The 13,745-nt window shown below is 37.8% G+C and overlaps 1 protein-coding gene across 2 annotated transcripts in view; it reads left to right on the top strand.

Moving 5' to 3' along the window:
* Positions 1 to 13,745, top strand: part of LRGUK (leucine rich repeats and guanylate kinase domain containing) — a 52,961-nt gene that overhangs the window by 14,113 nt on the left and 25,103 nt on the right. For both annotated transcript variants that reach the window (XM_075755823.1, XM_075755907.1), the window contains exons 9-13: positions 859 to 945; positions 3,152 to 3,258; positions 7,543 to 7,662; positions 10,443 to 10,539; positions 11,693 to 11,806. In XM_075755823.1, coding sequence (XP_075611938.1) covers positions 859 to 945; positions 3,152 to 3,258; positions 7,543 to 7,662; positions 10,443 to 10,539; positions 11,693 to 11,806 — 525 coding nt within the window. The remainder of the gene's footprint in view (positions 1 to 858; positions 946 to 3,151; positions 3,259 to 7,542; positions 7,663 to 10,442; positions 10,540 to 11,692; positions 11,807 to 13,745) is intronic.

Genomic DNA, 13,745 nt, shown 5'->3' with positions numbered 1-13,745 from the left:
AGATGATTCTGTCCTGACTTTTGTGATTTCTAAATTATTTCTGAATTATACAGTGATCTCAAATGTCAGTGAGAAGAAAAATGATAAGGGTTTAATGTCTCCTTTCTGTAATTGCCAGTTTTGTGTTGGTTTTTGTGAAGATGGTTTGTCGTGGCACACCATGAAATTAGCATGAAAAAATACCCGAAATAGGCTGTCCCTGGTCCTCTGTAATCTGAAAGCCTTTTTCTGTTTAGATGTCCTTCCCCAAAGCAAAGTCTGATCCTATTCCTTTTGGTTACAGTTTTAATAACTTATACACTCAACAACCATCTTAAGACAACTGTCTGAATTTCGGTTGTTTTAACAGGACCTTACTGGTTTTAGAAGTAAGAAGCTTCATGAACTTGTCAGTGTCAGCTTTTTAATTTGATTTTTAATTATTCTTTTTTATTGTCTCAGACTTAAAAGCATATATGGTGACAAATTTATAATGCAAATTCTCTTTTATCCTACAGTTCTGCTAAGGTTAGAAGTATTAACCGTAGTTTAGTACGTAATCCCAGTATAGATAATGCTTTTCGTTTTCCAACAGTCTTTCTTGGTGTTCTAGAGGGTACAGTGGTGATTTTTAAGTTCCAGTCCTGACTTTTTCAACAATATATTGCAGGCTGTTGAAAAACTATTAGCTTTTGTTGCAGAAGCTAAACTTGGGGGGGGGGGGGGGGGGGTCAATTTGTATAGTGTATTGACATCCTTCAGGGTAAAAAGCTTTTTATGTTGCAATGTATTAAGGTCAATTTAATTTCAACCGATTGAAATTAAATATTAGATTGATGAAGTTAAGTACTTTATGTCTAAGTGGAAACTGTCCTTTAGGAGCAAACAGATTATTGGCTCTTGGTGATTTTCAAGTTGCTCCAACTAACAGAACTGGATCTCAAGAAGATTTCAGTGGAAGAAAAGGTATGTAAACATCATTCTGGAATTTTTCTAAATAAAGCTTATAAAAACCTGTGCATGCAAATGTAGCTTTGTCGTCATTTAGTTTGACAAATCTCCCATGTTTAAGCCCCCAAGACAGGCTATAAATTCAGAGACTTTCACTTTTAAATCCATATATATTTGTACAGAATTTCTGAAGCAGTTGTGGTATGTAAAAAATGCAAAGCTTACCTAAAAGCTTTGGTCAGTGAGGAAATTTACTTAGCAGCCATTGTTACTTAGCCAGTGAATCTAAACAGGCAACTACATTCATTAATACTCCAAAGTGGTAACCACTGTCCTACTTCTGGCTCTCTACAACTACCTGAAAGGAGGTTGTAGTGAGGTGGGAGTTGGTCTCTTTTCCCAAGTAACAAGCGACAGGACGAGAGGAAATGGCCTCATTGCATCAGAGGAGGTTTAAATTGGATATTAGGAAAAATTTCTTCACAGAAAGAGTGCTCAAGCATTGGAACAGGCTGCCCAGAGAGGTGGTGGAGTCACCATCCCTGGAGGTGTTCAAAAACGTGTCAATGTGGCACTTCAGGACATGGTTTAGTAGACATGATGGTGTTGGGTTGATGGTTGGACTTGATGATCTTAGAGGTCTTTTCCAACCTTAATGATTCTATGATTCTAAAATACCATTGTTGGATTTTTTAGTGTCCTGTATAGCAAAGTGAACTCCGAAAGTTATAAGGGTGCTTGTTTCCCATTCTACTCCATACAGCTTTCACTGTAAAATCTCCCAAAAAACCCAGCTCAGACTGCTTACAGTAATTTTCTTTTGTAATAGAAACCTTCCCTCTTGTGCCGCTTACTATAATTTGGTTGCTGCATGTAGTGTTTGGGCCCCAGCCATGCTAGAACTGTTAGGATTAACAGCTGCCAATTGGGGTTGGATTTCAGGGAATTATCCCTTAAAAATGATTCTTACAGGAAATTCGTCACTCCTAACCATATAAATATTAGGGTTCTTGTTTAATGCCAGGCTCTCTCTGTCATGAACACAGAGAAGGGAAGATACCAGAGTGTAAGTTACCCCACCTACCTGAGATGTTGATCTTACTCTTTATCTTAGGTGACAATCTGTTTTCCTTCCAATAAGATTTTGAATATATTAAAGAAATTTTTCCATCTCTATGGAATGCAAAAGTAAGCCTGGATGACTGGTTTAGACTAACACTTAACTTTTTGATGATTAAAGTTATTTCAGAAAATCCTCTTCTCGTGTTATTTTAGGACATCTACTCTAGCCTCATAAATTCTATTGTCAAACTATGCAACATAGGACCTAGACTTCCTTTGGACTAACCTTAACCAGAAGATGTGCACCAGGATGCACCTAATGTGCTCCTGGCCACTACCTCAGACCAAAGGACTGAGCTCGAGTGAAATGAGCTCCCTTCCCCCAGTCCCCCCAAAATAGTGTGGGCATTGAGTCCCAAGTGCTGGATGTTTTGCTTTAAAGATCCCTCCTATGGCACCATACTACTTGCTAATATAGTCATGGCTGTCATCGGAGCTTACGGCAATATTTTGCAGCAGTGTTGGCTGGTTGATGTTTGATGGTTTACATGAAAAGACTCAGTAGTTCTTAATCTGTTTCTGAGTAGGTAGCATTAATAATACCAAAAAATATACAATTCATTAGCAGTCAGTATCCTCAATAGAGCTTTCAGCAGAATGGATGGAGGGAATCCTTGGAGTTTGAGTGCACCTCTTCCCAGGAAAGACAGAAATGCATTGTCAGGAGAAAATTGCAGTTTGCTTACTTTGTTAATGCCCATTGTGTTCCTCTTCTGACGAATAAATGAATGGCTTGAGTCCCTAAGGATTTTAGGTTGGCATCTTCCACCGGCACTGAGAGGATGCAAATTAATGGATAATTAAAACCTAAGCAAAATTACTTTGCATCTTATGTGGCATCCTGTTTTCTTTCCAGTAAAAGGTTGAATATATTAAAAATGGTGAGCTACACCTGGCTGCATTCCATCCATCTATCAAATTGTGCTTAAATCTTCTGAAAAGATTTATGTAGCAGAGTGCTCACAGACAAGCCAAATACAAAGACTGACCCTCATAAATATGAAGTCATCGTTATTCATAGTGATCTGTGAAGCATATTGCAGCTGGAAACAATTACATCACCACTCTTCTTTCTTTTGCCCCTAAACTGCGGAAACAGGTTGCTGCTGTGAATAAATATGATCCTCCTCCAGAAGTTGTTGCTGCTAAAGATCATATGACTCATGTTATGTATAGCATGCTGCAGCCCCAGAGAATCTTTGACAGGTAAGCTTACCTCCACTTCACATCAGCTCCTGAGGGTGGCACTCAAGTAAAGCAGAATATGTTGTCCTATTTAGAGGGACATTTTTCTGTCCCTCTCCCACCTTTAAATTAATCTAGCAAAGAGGAGAAGTTCCATAGTATTGTGTTATCAGTCTGAAAATTAGGCAAATCTTATTTGGTTGAAATTGATTATGAAATGAAGTTAGTCATTCACCTCTAAAGTCTGAGACAGATTGTCCACAGCTCCGTTTCTTTTAAACAATCTGTTGAAACAGATGGCCGTTTGCACCATAAATGAAAGATGCAAAGTTTCTATCAATACCCAAAGGCAATTAAAAAATCTCTAGAGGCAGAAGAGAGCTGTAAAACATATCTTCTTCCTATTCTGCTTAATCCTCCTCTTCACGCTGTTGGCATCCCATGGTGAGCAAAATGGCTTTATTTTGTGGCTTTGGGGCACATTCTATATTCATAAGGTGAAATTTTCAAGTTTGTACTTCGGGAAGTCCAGCCATTTCTGCCTTTGGGAGGAGACAATGCTGACTGCCGCTTATAGCACAGAATGGAAAGTCAATGATCTTTTTGTTCTTTTTCCAACGTTGCCATTGCCATGCCAAGTGACTTCTCTCAGTCTCATTTCTCATCTAGAAAATGGAAATAGCCATACTTTGCTGCTCTGCAGATGTGTTATGATACTTGCCTGATGAATGCTCGGAAAATGCTTTGACCTACTCTGATGGAAGATACTGGAAATATGCGTGGTTATGATTGTATTGGCTACAGTGGACACTGAGATCGACTTTTGTGCCCCACACCTTGTTGTAGCACCATTTTGGACATCTTAATTCATAACTGAGTAACCTGATTTAAGATCCATGATTTACTAAAAGTCAGACGTTTATATTTTTACCGTATCTTTATTGCGAATCTTGTGTTTTCTGGGATTGTCAATGAAAGACAGAAACCATCCAAATGGTGGTGATAGCTGTGAGAATGCTTAACAGCCTATTTAAAAAACCCTGAAGATTTATTTACTGTTTTGCAGGAGATTTCTTTAAAAAAAACAAAACAAAACAACAAAAAAAACCAAACCAACCCCACCACAATAGTTTCACCTAAAGGCATGGATTTCTTCCAATGCAGACATAGGGTCTATTTAAATATTTGTTTATTGCATTATGTATGTGTATCTTCATTGCTGGAAAGAAACAATTCTGTCTTCTCTCAGAGGTATTGTATACACCATCATATAAACACGCAGACCAGCATTTATGGTACTGACCAAAATTGTTAATGATGCTTTGAATGTTTGCCCATGCTCAGCTGGAAAGCACACAACACAGTCATTAATGAAATCATCTAATGATGATGCGCTACAGTCTTCTACACTATAAAAATGCTTATTGGAACCAGATTGGTATAGTTCATTTGCATCTATATTTTTAGATGAGATTATGATTAATTCTGGTTTAGTAATATCTCTATTAAAAATAAAACCTGAAAACAAAGCGAAAAGTTAGATTGTCGCGTACTCTGCGGTCAGAAGACGTTAGCATTAAGTTTCTTATACTGTTCCCTCTCTCTGTGTGCCTTGTGATTCTATCTTTAATTACATGGTAACACACCACTGAACAATATTATGTGTATTTTTCCTCTACTAGAAACGCATGTGACATTTAAAAAGGTAGCTTGATCATAGTTATAACTGCTACATGGGGAGCAGAAATTTAATAACAGAGGGGTCTTCAGTCTATTGGGCAAGTACATGATCAGACTTTGGAATCTGGCTATTGAGGATAAATTTATTCAGAGAAGAAATAGAGCATGATTATTTTTAACAATGAAGGTAATTAACCATTGGAACAATTTACCGAGGGTACCAAGAATTCTCCACAACTGGAACGTTTTTAATTAAAATATGCTCTGACGGAACCTCAGGTATCAGGCTTGAAAGAAGAACTAACTCGGGGAAATCCTGTTGCCAGTGTGATGAGGGGAGTCTGAGTAGATGATCACAGTAGTCCCTTCTGGCTTTGAAATCGATTAATCTTGCACAGCAGTGTATTACTGTACTCACCAAAGAAAGTTGAAAGATGCACATTAAATGAGCCAAGAACCCTTTACAAGATACTGCTTACAAGTTGTAGGAAACCCAAAACTTTTAGTTTATCTTTTAAGAACCAGTAAGTGGTGATGTAATGAAAGACAGTATTATGGAAATGTTCTCCACGGTCTTCTGCTGAAATAATAAAACCAAGGAATTTGAGGATATGAGGAATTTGAGCAATGGAAAGTTATTCAAGGGAATTTGAATTCCAAGTATAATCATGTCAAGTAATGATGTAGTGTATCATTACTGGATATAACACTTCCTTGTAAAAGAAAAGATTACAGAGGAATTCTGCAATTTGCAACCATGTAACAGTTTCTGTGAATGGAGAAGAAATATATTAAAACTATGTTGGAGATAAGGGTTCTGTCTTCACAGACCTGCCTTGACATCACTATTCACGAAGGGCATGGCCTTGAGCAAGAATAAGAACCTTTCTGCTACATTCTGATAAATTTTGAATCTCTAGTCACTACGCATGTTTCCTGGAATTCCCATCTGTGAAATGGTTCATTTATCATAATGCACTTGTAGTGTCCACAACTGCCACTAATACCTCCTGGCATCACGTTGTCTTAAACTGGTCTTTTCCTTACCACAAGTGTCAGAAAAGGGAAAGACGATCTGAACAGCTCAAATAATCAAGAGAGGAGGAAGATATTTCTTGAATAGAACAGAATGTCACAACCTAACAGATTCAGATTTTTAAAATGTATTTTTACCTTCTCTGGTATTTTTAATGTTATTGTGCTAATAAGCTTATTGTGCTAATGTTGTCTAATCTTTAGTTCATGTCACCAATCAGCACAGTAAGTTAAAAAAAAAAAAAATCCATAAATCTCCTAAAGGCTCTGCTACTGTCTTGCTTTAAAATAGTCTAGTGGATGGAACACTGAACCAGGATCTGGGTTCATTTCACAGTTTAGTAACAGCACATCTGTACACACTCAGCCAGTCTCTTAATTTATTAGGTGTATCTGTTATTTCTTCTGTGAGGATAGTACTCCATAGGAGAATTAGGAGATTGAATTGCATTATTATCTTAGTGCTTCTGAAGCGTCAAGTCCCATTATATACATACAGCCTAGTAGATAATAGAGCTGGTTTGCTGAACCTAAAGTAGGAGTAAAGCCATTACTTTGAAATCTTTTTCCTCCATGCTGGTGTTGGATGGCTATCATTACTTCTTATAGAGTTAGTTATTTGTAAGAGACAAGGTAAAAGCAATATAATCTGTTTTCAAGGATTTGTATTCACCTATTTTAAGTCACATTAAATGGAAGCTAAATGCATATAGGTAGTTTTCTTTCACTTTAAAATTTAAATTTGGTTAAAGCTAATTATTACTTAAAAATAAGTGGATTGGAAATTATTTCAACTATTTCTGACATATTATCAAGTGGCATAATCTTAAACTGTAGCTGAGACTTAAAAATGAGAGTCCAAAGTTGCATTCCATTTTTAGCTGTCTAAATAAATCGCTGGACACTCAAAAGTGCAGAAATGCTATTCATTCCATTATTTACAGCTGGAAGTGGAAATCTGAGGATCTAACCATCTGCTCAGCATGGAGAAAATGGAGGGCTTTGTATTTTTGCAGCACTTCGGGTTCTTTTATTGGAGTGTTATTTGTGTTCAGTGGACTTCAAGGATCTTAGTGGTTTTCATTGTATTGAATTGAAGAGTTCTTTACAAATTGCCACCTTCATCTGGCAAGGCCATGGAAGTCAGCGAGATTACATGCAGAAGTGCGTAAAGGTTTGTAGGACTGAGTCCAGGTTCATGCTAGGCTTATTATCCTGATCATTAAAATATTACCATCTCTTCAATAGATTTGGAAAACTCTTAAACAAGTCCCAGCAACACCGTAACTGCAGAGGGAGCTTTAGAAAAGGCTATAAATCAGAAAAGATTATAGTAGACATAACATTATTCCTTTTGCAAAAGAGACCCAGGGGTCTTTAATGCAGTATTTTGTGCTATTTTTATGTTTAGAGCATATCAAACTGAGCACACGCTTCTCCTGATTTTTGTCTAAACTGTGAACAATGTGAATAGTGTCATAGATGAGATTAGTTGAAGTGGTGATAAAGTCTCTGCAGAAGCTTTATACAAAGTTGCTGAAGACTTCATTTGTAGGTAATGTAATGGCTCCGTGTTTTCCTTTCTTGTAGCACTTTACCTAGTCTTGATGCTCCCTACCCCATGCTGGTATTAGCTGGCCCTCTGGCCTGTGGTAAGAGAGAGCTTACTCATAAGATCTGCAGACAGTTCAACAATTTCTTCAGGTACAGGTAAGTTTGCTCCATAAGTTTAAAAGAACACCAAGTGATTGAGGCTAGAATTGCTGCTGGTTTCTTTTTTGGGTGGTTTTATTTTTTTTAAAGAAGTTAAAAGTTAAAGACAACCAATAAATGCTCATTGCTATGCATTTTATCTCTTCCCAGGGCTTGATTGCCTGAAGTCATCAAATACTTCCTTAAAAGAAAAGCTATTTAAATTGTCATGTTCTTTTCAATGGTGAACAGCAAACAAACAAACAAACAAAAACATGTCATTTAGTGCTCTTTTTATTGATCTGTTCTATCTGTGCTCACTAATGCCCCTCAACCTAAGCATCTGTTTAGATATATATGCATTTCTCTTAATTTTTGTAATGTACCTGCATATAAACACATTAGCATGCATGTGCAGACTGCATCCAGAAGCTAGGAAAGGAAGCAAGTGCAATTGCTGGACCAGTTTATTATCCTGTGAGTGGTGTTATCAAAGCAAATGGCACCTTTCAGACTTCACCACCTGCTGGGAGGACTAATTCTGCCTATCTGAAAGGCCTGAATTATGATCCTTACCACCTTGGGCTCCCTGTGTATTTAGTGGAGAGAAACTATCTCATTCCAAGGGAGGTTCACCCTTTGTGAATCACTTCCATGAAGTACCAGCCTATTTTCTGTGTGCAGTAAATAGGAAGTCTGGCTAAGTTAGATCACCACTGTTGCCTAAAATTACGTAGTGCGAGGTGTTCCTCTTGTCCACCCATTCCATTCTTCACGCTACCTAATTTCCATAGGTCATATACCACACGCTATTCGGCACTGGTCTGTATTCCTGTTACATTGTCTGTCCCTTATTTTCTCAGATTTTTTTATTACACAAATTTATCCACTCATTTTTAACCAGACTTTGACCATAGATTCACATGTATAGTGTTTGCCACAATAGGACCTGGCTCTATATTTGTGTACTCGTAGGTATTGAAGCAGTGAGTGGTAAGAAAGAGTCCATGGGCACGTGCATATATGAGAATGATTCCGCAGAGCTCTTAGCATCACAGGACCATGCTCTGCATGTCGATGTGGTGTCTAGTAGTAGTCTTCTTCTCTAACATGATACACCACGGTGAAGGAGCCTATGTGTATTTCTGTCTGCTCTGCACTCAGATTATAGCTGCTTGCTGGATTAGATCATCAAACCAGCAAGTTGAAAAGACACTTTAAGAAAAAATCTGTGAAGGTTATGTGACCGTAAAACTGACTTTTTGCCTTTCTTTAAAGCAAACACTGTGTTTTGAAAGACTAGAGTGGAAATTACAAACTAATTGAATGCCAATTGAAATTTTCCAAGCCCTGTGTGTTTTTTAAGAGCATTGTTTTTTGCTGTGTATTTTATTTCCTAAAGCTTTTATGCATGAGGGGGAAAAAAAAGGGAGAGAGACAGAATCTTAACAAAGCAGAAAATTGCAACCATAAAGCAAAGTTGTATTTTAATTATTCAGTGGAGATTTAAGCAATTTTATGGCTTACACTTTTAAATTTCAAACATTCCACTCATTAAAAATGTATTTCATGCAAGATACCCTGGCAGTTTGAATGTAAACATGGCCTTGCAATTAAAAAGGGTTGTAATGTTTAAAAGTGTTTCAAAAAATAAAGTGAAATTGGACCCTCAAACCATCTGGCTAGTGCTAGGAATGACCTTTAAAGCTGGATGCGTTCATAATATCTTAAAGAAAATCAGGCTTTTGAAGTGAAATTTTACAGAGTCCATGTCTAACACACTGTTCTCATTTGCCACAGCTTGCTGATAAAAAAAAGTGGCACCCTCTAATGCCGTGATAGTTAAGATCTGTCAAGCTCTGCATTACAGACTAAACTTCTTAATGGTTTATAACTCAGCTACCTCGAACAAATGAACAGAAATGGCCTGGTAGGTGGGATACTAGTAGGTGGTGTATTAATTTTTTTTGCTGTATTTTCCAGGACAATGCAGCAGAAGTCAGAGAGTTAAAATGTTGTTGGTGTGAATCAATGCCAAAGCTCCACATCACGCTTTTGTTCCTGTTATCCTACAATGTAAAAATTAAAACCAAAGCAGAAACAAGTAGCAAAATATAATTTCCTAAGACAGAATATGAGCCACTGCATACTTTAGTCTGAAATTGCTACATGCATTGACTTAGCTGGTGGTTTTTGGTTTCGTTTGGGGCTTTTTTTGTCATTGTTAATGTTTCATCCTGGTAGTAAGCTCACGTATCTGAGGTTTATCCTGTTGTCCTAATGTGGTGGCAGGCAATTACTTTTCCTGCCTTGTATCCCACTTATCTCCCTAGTTTCAGGATGGTTTCTCCCCTTACTATTAGGGGTCTATTTAAAGATTGGTCTTATATCTCTTTCTTAACCTAACAGTTCAGCCTAACTCCCAGTCTCCTTTTCCATATTTAGGATTCTACTTTATATCATCCTTAAGCTGACATAACTGGGAAAAATATGGTTTCATCATTTCTCTATTACAGGGTGCTGTGACAGCTTCAGTTCAGGCTATCCTGGGCTGGAGGGGATTTATAGCCAAGATGTAATGTTACATTTAAACTTTTTTTTTCTTTATTTATGGGTTAATCTTTCAAATATGCGGCATTAGTGGTATGATTTGCACCTCTTTATATTTCTCTTATTTCTTCTCTTCTTAAAAATATATGATTTGTAGTATTCTCCCTTACCCCCACCCCCTTCTTATTCCATAGCTGCTTCTATGATTGAAAACAGGTTATTTCTTTATTATACCATGTATCTTCCAGTCCCTGTCACACTACCAGGGCAGCTTACTTTGGTGAAGAAAACAGACTTGATTACTATTTCGTTTCTCAAGAAGCATTTGACAAAATGGTGAACACAGTAAGTACCTGACTAGTATCCTAGTAGGCCTATTTCTTGCACCCAGAGCGAACTCTGCTTTTCTGTCCAGATCTGTTGTGTTGGTTTGTTTTGTTTTTTTTATATTAAGTTTGTGTCTGTGTGTGCATGCTTATTGACTCACAGTAATGCGGCTTAAGCTCATAGACAGAAACCACACATTCGTTGTATATTTATGCTGTCTTTTCTTCTGTATGAATGTATAGAAACCATTAAATGGGCATAATGGTCAGTAGGAATCTTTAAACAGTAGTATAATGTAGAAATAAACTTATTTCCATATGCAAATATCTAGTGTGTGCATGTGTAGGAAAGAAAAAGTCTTGAAATAGCTGCCCTTTTTTTTTAACTTTTTTTGAAATCTTCCAGCAACCCTGCAGGGAATGCAGTCTTTTAAAGTTAAGCAAATTCACCCTAAAGGCATCGTGTTTCACTCTGAAGGCAGTGTGCCTCCAGCTACTGTTTCTGATACCTTTTGCTGCCTGCAATACAACTTTGGCTTGAAAAGCCACAACAGAACTCATTATTTGTACATACACAAACAGGGGAGCCAACACAGTCTTAAGCAACTGATCTGATCCTTAATGATAACTCTCAGTAATCAAGTAGTTTAATTTTAAAAGCATATAATCTGCTTACATCTCTCTACACATACTACTGGGAACCAAAGTTTCAGTTGTCAGGTTTTAACTTTGAAATTTCTTGGCCAATTACACATTCTCCTTGCAGATTTGTTTCTGTCCTCTCTTTTCTTTGGCATCTTCTGTTTTGTATGGCATGGCCATATGGTTTGATGTAATGTCAAAAGAAGAATGCTCCTTGCTTTAGATCTTGCTTTCTTTACAGTACAAATGAATAACCAATGAAAGCTGTAACCTGTCAGCAGCTTGTTTTCAAGACACTGGTGTTTTATTATCCATGAACACTGTACAAGCTTGTACCCTGCCAGACTGACTATGTGCTCTTCTCTGCAAATTTTGTGCTCCCGTTGGCCTCATTATCATTGATGATTTAGGCAGGGAGAAACTTTGTAGGGAGAGAAAGCAAGGAAGTCCAGAGTGATTATGCTCCTTTAGGGAAATTGTTTCCCTTAAAATATTTCCTTTGTCATTATACTTGCTGTTTTGAATTTCAGGGGAAGTTTATAGCAACCTATAAATACAGTGGCTATTACTACGGACTTGGAAGAGACACTGTAGAATCAGTTGCCAGAGAGGGTCTTGCAACCTGTGTTCACTTAGAAATAGAGGTAAGGATTACTTATTGCCTAACCTTTCTTGAATGAGTCATTCTGTGAGAAATGTCCTGGGGAGGAATTCATGCAGTTTGACTAAGGTTTGTTTCAGCTGCCTAGACGTAGCCACGTAGTGACACAGGAGACACCCCATGGCCTTCTGCCCAGCCTACAGCTGCTGCCGATACATTGGAACTACTTGTGTGGGCTGCATTACAGTCACTGGAGACAGAGTTGTTTGGTCAGATGAACTGCAATTTTAACTCCACTGCCTGTAACAAGTAGCTCTCCATTGTCTATAAACCACACCGCTCCCTTTATCGACATCCACGTTTAGTCAGATGGATCCTTCTGCTGGCTTCCTAACATTTCCTGGCTTATTTTTTTCAATCTTCATCAGCCTCATCTCCCCATCACACCGTTACCGTGTCCTCAGCTTTTCAACCATGTGCTTTCCACCCATCTGCAGCTTATAGTAGGACTAGTCTAGAGCCGCACACCTACGGATCACCCCTAAAAGAATGCCATGCTTCTCCTTTGCTGATGAAGTGCTGGAGGATGCATGCAGGCCTGAGGCAATATTTTGGGCAGAACTATTAAAAGACACAATCTCTTTGAGGCATTACTTTACCCTCTGTGATATTTGTCAGGTGCACATGCACAGATGGCAGTATCTCAGAAGTCTTGCTGCGTTCGGAAACTAGGTCACAAACAAAGTGTCAAAACCTATCTATTGGAATCCCAAAAGAATAACTTTTTAGCTAATTTTCTAATTATGTACTTCTCATTATCAAGATTTACTAGCTAGGGGTTGAGGTGACAAAAAGGAAAGACATGCTACATTTCCTTCCAAATTCTTTGTAGAAAATAAGCTCCATCTATATGAGCTTCCAAAATGAGAGACTCCTCAGAGTGCCCAGGATGTGATACTGAGTGTTGCTGGGTTTCACTGTGTTTGTAGGGCTCAGGTCTACCTCTGGGGCGTACAAGTTAACAGACACTGCTACACTTCATGATAGATCGGGGAAAAATAATAGATATAAAAAAGAAACGTAGGAGACTGCAGTGCTAACATAGGATCCTAAGTTTTGCATCCAGACTATAGGGGAATGACTAGGGAAACTTGAGCAAAAATTGATTCTAAATTTAATTAATTTTAGGATGGTTATGTTGTTTGTTAAACTCATGATAAAAAAACTAGGTTTTTGTTAAGAAACCTTACTGTTCATAAGGAATTTTAGTCCCCTTTGGCCCAAATAAATCTGTACACATTTACTGGCTTGCATATAAATATACAAATAACAGAATAGCAGCATGTCAGTGCTAAAAAATAAGTGACTCCTTGCTCAAGTGGTCCACAATTTAATTCTGCAATCCTGCTCTTAAGTGTCTGTTACTTGACTGATATTAAACAGCAAATTAATAACTTAATCTCTGTGTAGATCCATTTCCTCTTTTTCCTAAGACTTGTCAGAACTGTGAATCACCCTCAGTCTCCACTGATTGCGATAGGCATTGAGTATGTTTGTTGTCTTGCCAGACAGACCCTAAATTTACAAAGGAAGAAAAATAGGAGAAGATGAAATATGAGGGAATGGGGTGCCTTTTAAAGCTGTCAATTCTTCACAATGTAGATGTGTTATCGAATAATTTAGGAGAAAGAACTTAATGGAACGTCATGTTTATTCATAAGGAGGTTAACCCAGCGACATAGGCAGTGACCATAACTTTTACTGGGTATTACCAAAGCTACTGTCATCGACAGACAGCCAAGAAACTCCTTTGTCACTGAAGTTTCAAGATCACGTAGTAATTATGCATAGTCTTGTACCGCTGTGGACTCTGCTAGCAGATGAGAAACAATAATGGTGAGTTATAGATCTGAATAGAAGTTATCGAAGTCCATTATCTTCTGTGAGGCTCATAACAAAAGTGATTTAGCACTATTAAAAGA

The sequence above is a fragment of the Balearica regulorum genome, chromosome 1, assembly GCF_011004875.1.
Source record: "Balearica regulorum gibbericeps isolate bBalReg1 chromosome 1, bBalReg1.pri, whole genome shotgun sequence".
Classification (NCBI taxonomy): domain Eukaryota; kingdom Metazoa; phylum Chordata; class Aves; order Gruiformes; family Gruidae; genus Balearica; species Balearica regulorum.
This window is presented reverse-complemented; position numbering and strand designations above follow the sequence as displayed.